General features: G+C 35.4%; 1 protein-coding gene across 2 annotated transcripts in view; it reads right to left on the bottom strand.

The window, feature by feature from the left end:
• The window catches only part of tmtc2.L (transmembrane and tetratricopeptide repeat containing 2 L homeolog), a 151,380-nt gene that overhangs the window by 52,100 nt on the left and 84,693 nt on the right, over window positions 1-14,587 (bottom strand). For both annotated transcript variants that reach the window (XM_018252372.2, XM_018252371.2), the window contains 3 exons: window positions 11,883-11,968; window positions 11,335-11,519; window positions 9,527-9,605 (listed from right to left, as the gene is read on the bottom strand). In XM_018252372.2, the coding sequence (XP_018107861.1) occupies window positions 9,527-9,605; window positions 11,335-11,519; window positions 11,883-11,968 (350 nt within the window). The remainder of the gene's footprint in view (window positions 1-9,526; window positions 9,606-11,334; window positions 11,520-11,882; window positions 11,969-14,587) is intronic.

Below are 14,587 nucleotides of genomic sequence, written 5' to 3'. Positions count from 1 at the left end.
AATTTGGGAATTTCATGGCAAAGCGAAATGGGACAAATTCGCCCATCACTAATCATTACTTTTTACAGAGTTATCCATCTCCTACCCAGAATACAGCTTTTAAGTTTAAATGCTGAATTGTGCAAAAAAAGGCCACACCTATCAAATGCCTCTCTTAACATCATTAATTATATATTTCTTGTATTATTGCAGAGACCGGTTTTTGTTAATTGCTATACTATACCTTGACATTTAATTCAAAAGATTATGCTTTGGTTTGGTATTTATGGATGTTCTCCATGACATGTGATCACACAATATTTGAACCCAAATTTAACAGGTCATCTCAGGAGCAGTGCATTGTTGTAAACCAGAGTGTTTTGAGTCAATAGGGCTAATTTGCAATCACAGGAACAGATGCGCTAGTGCAAAAATAAATGCAGTCATTACATGCATTGATGGCATTCATTAAATGTGCTCCTTGAACTTGTGCATCTTTGGACCATGTGTTTAATCTGTCCTGATGAAATATATCCATTTCTTATAAAGCATATGGTTCTCCCAGAGTGAGAGCAGAAAAGTTGATTACTGCCTTTCACTTTGAATTAACACCTGTACTTGACATGCCAACAAATTCTGACCTGCAAGATTTCTACTAGTGTTTGATATATAGGTAAGTACTTGGGCTGGAAGAAAATTGTCAAAATATCAAGCAATGAAAGGAAAAGGCCATAACCATGACTCCATTTCCAAAAAGAGTCAATTCTGAGTCATCATTTTCAAATGCAACTGCTTATTAACTAGTCTGGAATCTTTAAGGACTATGTGCTCCTGCAAGTCAATCTGTCAAGACAGTGCTTCATGAAAGAAGACTTTTGGAAAGAACCAAATTTCTTGTTTTTTGTGCTTCTTATCATGAAAAAACTTTAGATGTCTTCCATTTGCCTTTTTCTTTTGCTTATCTATAGTTGATGCTTTTGTATGCATGAGGGCAAGTTATTCAGCCATCAGGGACTCAATATCTCATCCAGAAACCAATTTTCCAGAAAGCTCAGAATTATAGAACGGCCATCTCAAACAGACTCCATTTTATCCAAAATAACCCAAATTTTAAAAAATGATTCCAATTTTCTTTGTAATAATAAAACAGTACCTTGTAATTGATCCAAACTAAGATGTAATTAATCCATATTGGAAGCAAAACCAGCCTATTGGGGTTATTTAATGTTTACATGATTTTGTAGTAGACTTCCGGTATGAAGATCCAAATTACAGAAAGATCCATTATCCATTACCCCAGGCCCTGAGTATTCTAGATAATATATGCCATAGCTGTAGTAACATAATACAAATTTGCTCCAGTACTGTAACCCACAGAAATTGGTAAGACTTTTTCTAATTATTCCATGCATGTAGGTTTTTAGTCCTAATAGTGGGGGTTAGCATAAAGCATCAGCTTTGAGGAGTGCTGATTAGTTTTAGAGAGGACAGTAATTAAAAAAGGAACAGTGCTAAAACTAGAAGTAAAAAAATGTCCAATAGAATACAATTTGTGATTTTAGGACCCAAGACTTAAGGCAATGGCACCTGAGAATTAATTCCAGGACAGTATTGCTGTGAGACAATTCCTTAAACTGGCATTTTCAAATTCATAGGAAGTGATTCTAAGCTTTTTGAACACTGCCTGCAGAGTTATTAATCTCCTGGTTGACAAAAATCCCTAGCACCTACCCAAGGGCAAAGGTATTTGAGAGATTAAGGTGAAGTGTGAAGCATAGCAAAGATGTTCAACTGGCTTCTTTGATTTCAAGTTCAAGAACACAAAAAAGTTAATGGTGCAATGTATATCTAAAATATAACTAAAAGCAGAGTTACACTAAATACCTATAGTGCCAGCAAAGTTCATTAACAGAGCTAGGTTTTATATGAGAAGTAAAAAGCAGTGCAATTGTTTTAAAATCAAGTGAAATTAGTGGAAATCCTTGTAAGTCAATGTTCTTAAAGATCCATAATAAAAAAAATAACAATCATGTTAAACCAATCACGGTACATATAGTTTATATATGTGAGTGTAGGTCTGTATAAGCAGGGCCGTATTTATATCAAGGCACCCAATGGCCTGTGCCCTTGAGTGCATATAAATTCTTTTTTGAAATGTAAAAAAAATCCCCCACACCTCTTCCACGGATTTCCATTGGAAAGTGAAAGACCTGGGGGTGAGGGGTAGGGGGCTGGGCTGGTTAGCGGAAGTGGCATCATGCGTGTGGCACGACATCTGTGTTGACGTCCCGCACATGCCGTAAGGGGCATATTTAGGTCCGATGCCTAGGGCAGCATTGGACCTAAATACAGTCCTGTGTATTTCTGGACGGAATCAGTGAGAATTGGTTCTAATATTGTGAGTGAATCCATATTCTATTTTGGTGAATGACATTTGTGTGTGTGTGAGTGTGAGTGTGTGTGTGTGTGTGTGCGCACTGAGGTTCATTTGGTTTAGTTGAACTATGTCTTTTTTTAACCCAGTTTATATATGTAACTACATTTTTAATCTTTATAATTGTGTAATTGGTTAAATGCTTTGGTAAAATATTAATGTTTACTAACAATCTGTTATGATATATATACACATATGACTGTCTGGAGAATTACTGTCTGCTACAGTCATTTGTCAGATTTACTTTTTTATGAAAAATATGACTGAATTGTTCTTGCTTTAGTGAAATCGCTAACACTATTACAGAATTCAAGCCTGTCTCTTTCAGAACTGGCTTGCTTTGAAGTGCTTGGTAATAAATGATTTACAGTCAAATGTTATTTAGCTACACTTGGAGGAAAAGTACGATTGGGAACCAAGAGAACTTGGATGCAATTCTTCTTCTCATGTTTTGTAGCCACAACTCCTTTGGCTGCTATTTGAGTGTGCTAAGTTAAAATAATTAGAATGCAAAAACAGGATCCCCGCTAGGACCAAAAAGAAGCCAAAAACTGTAAGCTTAGCTTTACACAGGGGATGAAAACTAGAAATATAAAAGAAGTTTAACCTCTGACGTACAATCAAACTCAACTCATTATAATTACTTTTATTGAAACCCTAATGTGCCTATTGGGCATTGGTTTAGAGCTGTGCTCCATGTGGCCAGACAATTTAATTAGGGACTGACAGGGAGTTGTTTTTTTTTTTTGGTGGAAGCTGATGAATAAAGCATTGAACTGGTATCAGCTAATGATTTTTGAGGTACCACTTCTAACGAACTATGGCAGGGAGTATTCTTGTTTAAAGGAGCGATATCAATATTTTTTCCATGATCTTTCATTAAATCAAAATATGTAAGTGATACTGTCAACAGAACAAAATAGGTATAATAGGTCAAATGCTATGTTAGTTAAATCAGTATTGGAAAATGTTTTTAAAACACATATTTTTTTCTGGTTACTTAAAGACGCATAGACAATATCCATGTTTCTGCCTCCCTATAAATGCAGTGTCGAAATGCCTCAAATCTCCTTCTACTGCCCTTCCTGACAATTGCTTTAAATGAGAACTACAGTAATTCCTAAAAATTAATACGGTTAGAAATTCTACATTCTATAATCTGAAATTATTGAATCGGCCTAAAGGTTCAGCATCTCTATCCATGGCATAACTAGATATTACTGGGCCCCACACATTATTTTTCAGGCCCCCAAAATGTCTAAAGGTTGACCTGTTTTACCAATATTTATTGAAATAGTATTTGATTAGAGCCTCATGGGGCCCCTATACCTCCTGAGTCTCCCTGGGCAAGTGGCCTGACTAGCTTTGGTACTGCTTTTAAGAGAGGGTCTATTTTGTGTCTATTTTAAACCACCTTGTTTGCCATTGTCGTAAGCTTGATGCCCAACTACAAAGTTGCAGAAATGTCAAATTAGGTTGACGATAATTAGCTGATATTCAAACATAATTCTCACTGGTGTAGGCTATAGCCTTGAGGCAGACATGTCCAAGAGTTGACAGATTAAATGAATATATTTGTAGTTTAAAGAAAGGAAATGTAAGGTAGAGAATCCAATTTTTTTTGTAAATATATGCACAGTAGCTTTCTTATAAGTAATTATTAAACACTGTTAAACACAAAGGGGCCGATTCACTAAATTCGAGTGAAGGATTCGAAGTAAAAAAACTTTGAATTTCGAAGTATTTTTTGTGCTACTTCGACCATCGAATGGGCTACTTCGACCTTCGACTACGACTTCGAATCGAAGGATTCGAACTAAAAATCGTTCGACTATTCGACCATTCGATAGTCGAAGTACTGTCTCTTTAAAAAAAACTTCGACCCCCTACTTCGGCAGCTAAAAGCTACCGAAGTCAATGTTAGCCTATGGGGAAGGTCCCCATAGGCTTGCCTAAGTTTTTTTGATCGAAGGATATTCCTTCGATCGTTGGATTTAAATCCTTCGAATCGAACGATTTGAAGGATTTAATCGTTCGATCGAAGGAATAATCCTTCGATCGTACGATCGTAGCATTTGCGCTAAATCCTTCGACTTCGATATTCGAAGTCGAAGGATTTCAATTCCTAGTCGAATATCGAGGGTTAATTAACCCTCGATATTCGACTCGATGAATCGGCCCCAAAATGTCTCTGTCTTAAATATATTCATAATGGCTTGAGTGCAGAGGACTCTTGTATTTGTCTTTATATATATATATTTATATTCTAAACAACCTCAACCCACTTATTTCAATTTTCTAAGTTTTTATAAATTCCAGCTGAAAATCAACACATCCTTAATCAAATAATAAAATAATCAAGTTGTCTATCGTATCCAAAATTGTTTGTATTTTATCAATGGTATTTTCAAAACAAACAAAATATGGATTGTGGTTAAGAAGGACAAGAAAACTCACAGATTTCTGTGGCACTTTCTGATTGTTAAAGAAAAGAAAGAATTAAGCATGACTGTAATGCATCCACTTTCGCACCACTAAAGTAGTTGAAGCACAAATTACTGAAACAGGTGGGCCCATGTGGTTTTGAAAGCAATGTAATACAATAAACTGCACAATATCATGTTTCCAGGAAAGGAAAATACATCTAAACTTAAACCTGATCCTTAAGCAATCTTAATTTTGGCATTAAAGCACCCTATCTCTCAAGGGAATCATTATATCTTTTGACCCAAACTCTCTAATTGTAACTTTAAGCAAAATATATTTCTTCTTTAATGCAGTAGAGCTTTTTTCTAGTCTTCGCAATACATGTAGTAATGGCAGACATATTAATTTCTATAACCACATGTAGAAGGCATAATTTATACTTCATAATAATGTCACACAAAGAAATATAACTGGGCACATTCTTAAGTAAATGTGATGGGTATTTATTACACACGAAATTAAAACAGCTAGGCTGCTAATAGCAAGAAATTAATGAATGAAAGCATTTTTCATTTTAATATTTCCTGCTAAATTCTTGTGTGGTTTACAAAGTATTTTTTTCTTTAACTTTAATTTGCCAGTACAACTAGAATAAATTATATATTATATAGTATATTTCACTATATAAGAATTTGCTCAAAAGAGGATCTTTATCAGAAGTTCAAATTATAGCCACAGCAGTAACTGATTACTTCTGACATTTTACCTTGCTCAGAGCTTCGCATGTAGTTACAGTGAAGTATTCCTTTAACCTTTTCCATGCTATGTTTCTTTGATCTTGCTGTGGTGCACGTTGCCAACACCCAGCACAACATCAAAGAAAAGGAAAATGAAGAAATAACTGCAACTCTCAGCATTTATGTCAGCACCATAGATTCTAGACAGGTAACACTTGAGTTGAAAAGGTATTAGGGGAATATACAGTCATGAGAAAAAGTAAGTAAGGGTGTGGAAAGCAGTTCACCCATGTCAAGCCTAATGTAATGCCAAGCATCATCTTGAGTGGTGTAAAGGTTGCCACCATTTAACTCTGCGAGAAGTAGAAAAGCATTCTTTGGAATGAATGACAATCACTCTTTACCATCTGCAGTCTCGGGGAGGAGTTGGAGTTTTGCAGATGCAATAGAGAACACTACCTGCCTGAATGTATCTTGCCAACTCTAAAATATGCTTTTCTTTATTTTGTAGTAACACTTTCAGGAAGACCATTTCCACTTCAATTATGGCAATGCAATGCAATGTTTCTACAGAATTGTTTTTTGTGGATGGAGTGGAAATCCTTAACTGGTCTAACCTCAAACCAACTGGGCATCTGAGGGATGAACTGGAATGCCAACTATGAGCCCGACCTGAACATCCAGCATCAGCACCAAACCTTACTAAAGACTCCTCAACCATTAAAGTTAGGACTAACTTAATATTTATACCTTTAGTTTCAGTATGTTGGAAAGGAATATGTTTGACCCTATAGTGAATATCCTAATAGGTAACTTGTTATTGCATCAGCTGTAAAATAAATATATTACTTAAACACAGACTAAATTTAGTTGACACTAAACGCCTAAAAAAAAATATATAAACATTTCAAATAAATTTGATAAAATGTATTAAAAAAGGTGTCCAGATAAAAGGAAACACTTATGCTTGAATAATACTTAGCACATGTTGTCTATCAAGCAAAATCTTTGCTTAATCTATAGAAACCACAAACATTACAAATTCTAGAATTGGCTGTATGTTGCTTCAAAAAGGTTTCAAATGTTTTAAAAATTAAGAAAAAAAGTCATTATAGTATACAGATATCGCTGGGCAAGAACTAAGGCTAGTGGCACAGGTTTTTCCACTGAGATATACTACAGCGGAGAAAAGACGATCCAGTGACTTTTGTTACCTGAATGTCTATGAGCTGCCAGGCATGGGACCATGGCATGAAATTGTGTTTCCATACCGAAATCCATACTGTGTGTATTTGGATAGGCTGATCCCATGGCAATTCCAAGCAGAGAAACAGAACCATATGCCATTAGCATAAAGTGTGTGTAATGACAATTACTTGATGGGAAAAGCGAAAGTTTTGAATACACTTGCTAACAATTTAACTCTCAATAAACCAAAATATTTCCCTGCCTGTCTACTATTGCTTTCTCTATAATAAATGTATTTTAAAGGAAAGACAAAATTGAAGCTTCAACATTTCTCAAGCCGATAGTGTTACATAAGGCATAAAATGCTAATTTGCAAAGGCTCAAAGTTCATATTTTGCAGTGCCACAGTATAAGAAAAATACACTTCCTACCCATAGAGCACCAACATATTTATCAAACTTGGAATGTATAGCTTTAAAAACATTGGCTGATTCAGATATTTAAATGGCAACTTTGCTGTTTGTAATATGTCTTATGCTTGTAAGACTTGCTTCTTAAATCAGAAAACTTCCTCAAATACCTGGCAGCTACATAAAGCCTTTCTTATGAAAATGTTAATACTTGGGTGGCATATAACATACCATAAAATGCCCTATTTAACCAGAATAAATTATTAGTGATTTTCAATCTAATAGTGCTTTCATTCACAAAATACCAGTAACATGAATAAAACAGAGGTCAATGTTCTTGTTCCTGCATGTTTTCCTTCCTTTTATAATCTTAAATTATTACTTAGGGCTTTCATATGAATTCAATAACGCATGAAAAAATCCCAGCTAATCCCAGCTACCATTACACACACTGCACGAAAAAAATATAATATTAAATAACATTTAATCCATTCAAATAAAATTATTAAACATGTACTATAAATTTCCCTAAACTAAAAAGTTAAAATTAGAACTTTTTATTCTATTTCCAATTGCATTTGGTATTTCTCCAGTAAATCTTGTTTTTCGCTTTAGTGAGGTGGAGGTCACAAACAAGTAAACAAAGTTTCAGATTTTGCTTGTAATCCAATTTATCCCAGCAGGGAATTTACATTAAATGAAAACTCAGGAAGAAAGGATTGAAAACATTGAAACATTTAAATTAGACTTTTTCATGCAAAAGACTAAAAAATACAGCTGTTGTAAAAATGGACATTTAGTAATATAAATCGATTATATTTCAGTGGTAACATTGCAACACTTTTTTTTCCTTTCCATTCTATAGTTTAGGGTTATATTTATTAAAGGCAAGTTGTGTTTTAAATTTTAAAATTTAAGTTTTTCTAGGGTATTTTTCAAAAACTTGAATTTTAGGTTTAAAATAAAAACTACTTTTTTTGGGTTTTTGTAAAAAAAACTTGGAATGAGGTCAAACTTGAACTTAAGGTCACATAGAAGTCAATGGCAGAGGTCCCTTGAAACATTTGAAGATGTTAATAACCTTCATGATGTTCAAGTTTTTTCAGTGGGTTTCACTTAAAACCTCGATTAATTCAAGCCATTCAATTTTTTTTCCTGCAGAAAAAACCATGTCCTAAATTTGGCAGGATACAGAAATTTTGTACACATTTCTGAGGGTTTTGGGACGTTTTATATATTATTACAGTTTTGCTTATGAAGGTAAAATTGCCCTTTATGGTCACTCCACACGAGCAGATTCGGGGAGATTAGTCGCCCCAGCAACAAATCGCCTCTTCTTCGGGTCAAAAATCTGGCCGAACTGCCTTCCCCCTGCCCTCCGCCGGCTAAAATGAAAATCGCCTACGGCAATGCACACGTGGTGCTTTGTTTGCCAAAGTCGACCGAAGTTGCCTCACGAGGAAACTTCCGGCGACTTCGGAAAACGAAGCGTCGCTTTTTCTGGATGTTCAGTGCAGGAGATCAAAGAGATAATCAGGACATTTCACTAACAATCTGGGACTGCAGGCTGAGCTGTTAAAATTGGGACTGTCCTACAAAAAACCGGACAGTTGGGAGGTATGGTAGTGCACCAATAATCACCTTGCATAATGGACTCCTGTTAACACAACAGTCACAAACAAGGGGAAGGGAAAAGGGTTGTATACTGTGATCTACTTATATATTATCTGCTTTACTCATGAAATATGAATAGCTTTTTCTTGAGTAAAATAATTGGCAAAAAGTAAAGGTGGCCATTCACTATAAGATCCATTGAAACGAGCGGATCTTTCCTCCCCGCTATGCCCACCGAAAATTGAGCAATATCGGGCTAATATGATAGTTCAGCCATCCAGTCAAATGGCATACCATTTTACGGGATGAGGGCAGAATCAACTAACCGATCGGGAGGGAAAAATCAAACCTGCCCGATCTAGATCTGGCTGATGTTTAACCAGATATTGGTCTGGAAAGCCTGTCAGAAGGCATTCTACACTGGCAAATAAGCTGCCGAATAGGTCTAAAGAACCCAAATCTGCAACTTAAATTTAATTTAATTCTCATAGTAATAGCAATGTTTGGAAATGACCTCCAAAGCAACAAATATAGTATAATAAACCTATAGAATAAAATATATCTCCTGGGGTCATTTGAATACATTTTAGTTTGGTCATCGTTATGTTATTTTTTTTTTTAATGTTAACAAGCTAGGATTAAACTATGATAAAAAAAAACTCAGGTGTACCAAGTATGGTGTATCATATTTATATAATTGCTAAGTTCAGCAAAGTAAGAATGTTTGCTCCTCTTACCCATCATGTTGTATAAGCTTTGGGGTGAAAACTGCCTTGGCATCTTTTGTATTGCTTCTTTATATACAATCAGGGCATCCTGAAGTGAAAGACAAAGGTATAAAATATACAAGCAAGAGGTAAAGTTCAGTGTTTACCAACAGTGGGTATTAAGTAGCTGAAATTAGCCATGTTTTTTACCCACCACATAGAGTTTCCCCCAGATTTATAGCACCATTATGCCCAACTTCAAGTCCAAGGCAGCAACAAATATTGGCGTAATATTTGCAATATTTGTACATTAAGCTTTTTTGGCATAGGTATTACACAGGCCTGTCATGTTTGTTCTCTTATACTCATATATAAGTGCTATTCAGTATGCACAAACAGACAAATATGTTTGCATTAAGTCACCCAATATTGATGCAACATGCTTGAATGACATGGTGCAAGTGCTTTCTACTGGAGCAGCAATGAGCGTAAACTTAGTCTATAAAGCCTTACATTTGTTTTCCATGTATTAAAGGCTATGTTATTACACTATATATGTGTAATCTGCTATATATATATATATATATATATATATATATATATATATATATATCAGTAAGGAATGACAGAGACAAATTGCTTGGATTAGATAAAAATGTAAGACATTTAACATCTTTTTTTAATTTTATATGTGCTACATAGAAGCCAACAGTTAAATATATGTGTAGTGTCCATATTTTAAGTGCAAATGCTTTGTGCCTGGGTATAAAGAATAGGCTTAAAGTACAAGAGAATATAGAATGTATAGAATATACAGAATGTGTAAAAGTCAGTGATTGTAGTCAGGACCTGCAGTTGTAGAGTGAGGGAGAACATAAGGGGGCAAATACACTAAAGGGCAAATTTTCGCCAGCGACCATTTCGCATCACTCCGTGCCACTTCGCCAGTCACAATTTTTTTATCACTACGCTAATTCACTAAAATTCTAAGGTGCGTCTCAGCAGCCCAACGCTGGTGAATTTTCGTTAGCGTTACATTGACTGGGCGAGCATAGGGAATTTTTTCGCTAGCATTCATTTCTGACAAGTGGAACTTTGCTAGCACTCTTACACTTAGGTCAATTTGAGTAGGGCGGGTACCTAAAAGTCTCATGGACGTCGTTATTAGTAATGTTCGTGCAAATGCCACTTTTCCAAACACATGTCCAATGAGCCATAATAAAGACAGAAGAGATTCTCTAATGACCTAGACATGAGCCCACCAAATGTGGCATGTCCCTCAAATAAGTCTAAAAAAATTGTTCACACACAAATCTTTAATAGTTCGGACTTTTGAAGGCAATCCCGTTTGCCAAAGCGAAAAGTAGGCCCAACGATCGAATCCTAACGATGCCTAACGGGCGGTCGGATCGCGGGACCGCATCAACGAAACGATGCGGCCGCGATCCGATTTTTTGTCCCATCCGATCGAGATCTGGCCGACTTTCGGCCAGATCTCGATCGGTGAAGCCCGTCGGAGGGGCCCCATACATGGGCCAATAAGCTGCCGACACGGTCTGTCGGCAGCTTTTATCGGCCCGTGTATGGACACCTTTAGTGAATTGCCGATGTACCTGCCGATTTCTGACAAATTTTTGCTAGTGTCTGCCACTTCGCCCTTTAGTGAATCTGCCCCATGGAGAGGATAAGACAAAGATTTAGATAAAAATTGTAAGGGGGAATATCTGGGATAATGAAGAACTGAGAGAGAGGAGCAAGGAAAAACGAATGAGAGAATGCATAAAAAGAATAGGAAGCGATGAACTGTTTCAATTTACATAGAAGAAAAAAAAGCTCACCTCATGCTGTCCTTGCTCATGGTACAGTTTCCCCAAGTTATAAAGGCAGCTGGTCACAGAGCTCTTATGGGCATTGGGATCTTTTAAATTTTCATCTGGGATTTCAGAGCACTTTAGGAAGGTTCGTTTAGCCTCTTCAGTTTTTCCCTGATTCATTAAAATAATACCTGTGTTCAAATATCCTGCTGCAAAGCATATTGTTGAGAAAAAAATTAAAAACAATGACAAAATTAGACCAAATGTATTTGTACATAAACAGAGACTTTAATTCTTTTCATGTATTCTTTATGTATAAAGTAAAAGTAAAGTAAAATATATCAACATGCGCAGTCTGCCAATATATTTTCTTTAACAGGACCACCATAGATGACAAGTGATTTAGCCTACATGCTTTTGAAAACCTTTCATCTCTAAAAACACTGCCAATTAGGGTTCCAATTGAGAGGAAGGTTTTGTGGTATGGCTTTAGCCCTTCATCTTATTTCAGAAAGACAGATGATAATAATATACAGATGTTGATGAGGAAGATAAAATATAATTTAACTTACATGCTAGGGTAGGTCTGCTACCAATTGCTAACTTGTAGTAATGCAACGCCTCCGAAAACTTGCTGTTTTCTTGGAGCAATAAGCCTCTATAATAAACACACAGAAATGAGCAGATGATTATTTGAGACTTAAAGCAGAGTTTCTTAAGTACAAAACATTTTAACATGTTTTAAACATTAGAATTTTCCGAGAAAAGGAAAATAATGTTTTTTTTGCCCAACCAGAAGTCATTCCAAGATGTTAGCTTACACAGATGTAAACGACTTGCATTTTCACTCAGTAACAGCACTGTACAGTATATATCAGAATAGTCTCCCTACGGAGACTCCCTTTGTGAAGTAGCAGGTGCAGCACTGAATATTCTAACAGGCTTCATGTATAAGAAACAGCTGAATGTAGGTAGCTCTACATAATAATGCAAATTAGATTAGATAAAACTTATTTGACTGTGCAATGTTTTATTTGCTTGACTGCTAAATATAGTATGACTTTGCATAAGGTGAACTTGGTTTTATGCATACACCATTTAATTAAAACAAACTTTTTTTGATGTAAAATATGCCAAAATCACCCAGACACCTGGTCTGTGCAACATCTAATTCTAATATCAAGAGTATTAATATGAAGTTGGTCCTTCTTTCCTACTATAACTGTCACTTATAGAAAGGCTTTCCAGAAGATATTTGAACTTTGTTGTTAGAATTTGATTCCAGTTGGCTTTGGCGAGTTTGTACGATCACCTCTGACTCACAGATGCTATTTCTATTCATCCTACAGGTGTTCGGAGCTCAGTGCAGGCCAGTAAAGTTCTACCACTCATCTTAGTAAACACATTTTGTGCAGATATTATTTTCTGCATAGGCGCATTGTTGCAAGAACAGGAAACTGCCTCCCCCATTAACCCTTATTCCTTTACAGTGAGCATTACATGTTTTTTTTTTAAGTTATTTATTTATTTCCAAAAGGTTTCCAAACATTTTGCATATGCAAAGTCCACTTTACAACCATATTATTGTTTTTGGTATCTCCTGGAATTTCTTTTTATTTTCAACATGGAATCCCCAGGGCATTATATGTTTCTGTAGCATTCTCCTGACACCTGACAAATTCATATTCCTCTGACTACTAAAGGATAAAACAAGATCGATCAGTTCAGAGAAAACATTTTCCTGTTCTCACCTTGCCTCGTGCCAGGAGCGGCTCTGTATTTTAGGCTTTTGGTCCTGACTAATATTTCTTAAATGGGTGTTTTGCTTGCAGAGACAGTTTGGACAGCAGCTGAGACATGTCATTTTAGAAGAGGTGCCCAGATACTTTTAGCCAAAAATGTATCCAGATACATTTGGCAGTATATATTTTATACAGCTTTTTTAAATATGCCTCTAAGACACTGGAAAAAAAGATATTTAATTTGCAAGTAACATACAACTGTGCAATTTATCAGTTCAAACAAGTTATTGCTGCAGAATGAATTCCAGGAGCACAAAGAGTCTTATACAGACACCTGTTATTCATAATGCTCAGCACCTGGGGTTTTGCAGAAAGGGATCTTTCCGTAATTTGGATCTCAATATTTTAAATCTAATAAAAATAATTAAACATATAATAAACCAAATAGGAGTGTTTTGTTATAGACTTTTTTCAGTTAATGAGCTTGTGTTATACATCATCTGCCTTATATTGCCATAGTTTTACCAAAATTTTAAAATGATTTCCAGGGACACCCTGTCACTGAACTGAATTGTGCTAAAAGCACCATGATGTGTCAGCTTAATGGTAATAATTACAGCGAAGCACTTATGGTTTATGCATCATAGTTATAGAAAACAGTGTAAAAATATACCGGTTGAAATTGTTAGTTGGTTTGTTTTAAAACTAGGGACAAAAAAAATTCAAAACAGGAGCCTAATCCTAAGTGTTTAGGGACAACGGTCAGCTACGCTTTTAGTAACAATTAGGTAATAAAAGATTCACATGCTAGTAAGGAGAGTTTATTATTTGCAATTATTTTTGGCTTCTAAATTACATTACTAGTATGATGTTCAGAAGTTAATCTGTTATAGGTTTTTAAAAGAAAATATGTACTAATAGCAGAATTTCTTTGGTCTGTGGCAAACATATCTTGGCACTAGATTTATCAATCAATTTGATAAAATGGTACATAATAATTTATTCCTAGTCTTAATCCAATGTTTTGCTATCCACCTTTAAAGGTAGGTCACACATTCATTATAATTGCAAATTATTTAATTAATGAATTGATTTCACAGTATGTTAAAGTCACATTAATAAACAATATCACCTTACTGCACATCTGAATCTGAAAGTCAAACCCTAAAAAAGTATTCTTCTTATCTCACATAAAATCTGGAGGAAATATGGAGAACACAATGGGCCCATTAACCTATATAGAGTGAAATTTAAATTACTATTAGAAATCAGGAATATTCTGTGTTAATAAATTTGTTAAGAACTCTGCAAACTCAATCCAGAGTGGCAAATGCACAAGCCTTTTGGCATGTACACCTAACGCTTAGTTTCTAAAAAAAAAAAAAAGCCAGACCATGCTCTACCAGCCAAATCCTTTACTGTGGTTCTTATGTAAAAGATTTTTAACGCTATAATAAATATACTAACTATGTTTTTATATTATGTGGTTCTATGTTAGGTATTGCAGCATGCCAAGTCACAAGAGGAAGTATTTC

This window comes from Xenopus laevis, chromosome 3L, assembly GCF_017654675.1.
Source record: "Xenopus laevis strain J_2021 chromosome 3L, Xenopus_laevis_v10.1, whole genome shotgun sequence".
In the NCBI taxonomy this organism is placed as follows: domain Eukaryota; kingdom Metazoa; phylum Chordata; class Amphibia; order Anura; family Pipidae; genus Xenopus; species Xenopus laevis.
Note: the sequence above shows the minus strand (reverse complement) of the source record. Positions and strands in the feature narration are given on the sequence as shown.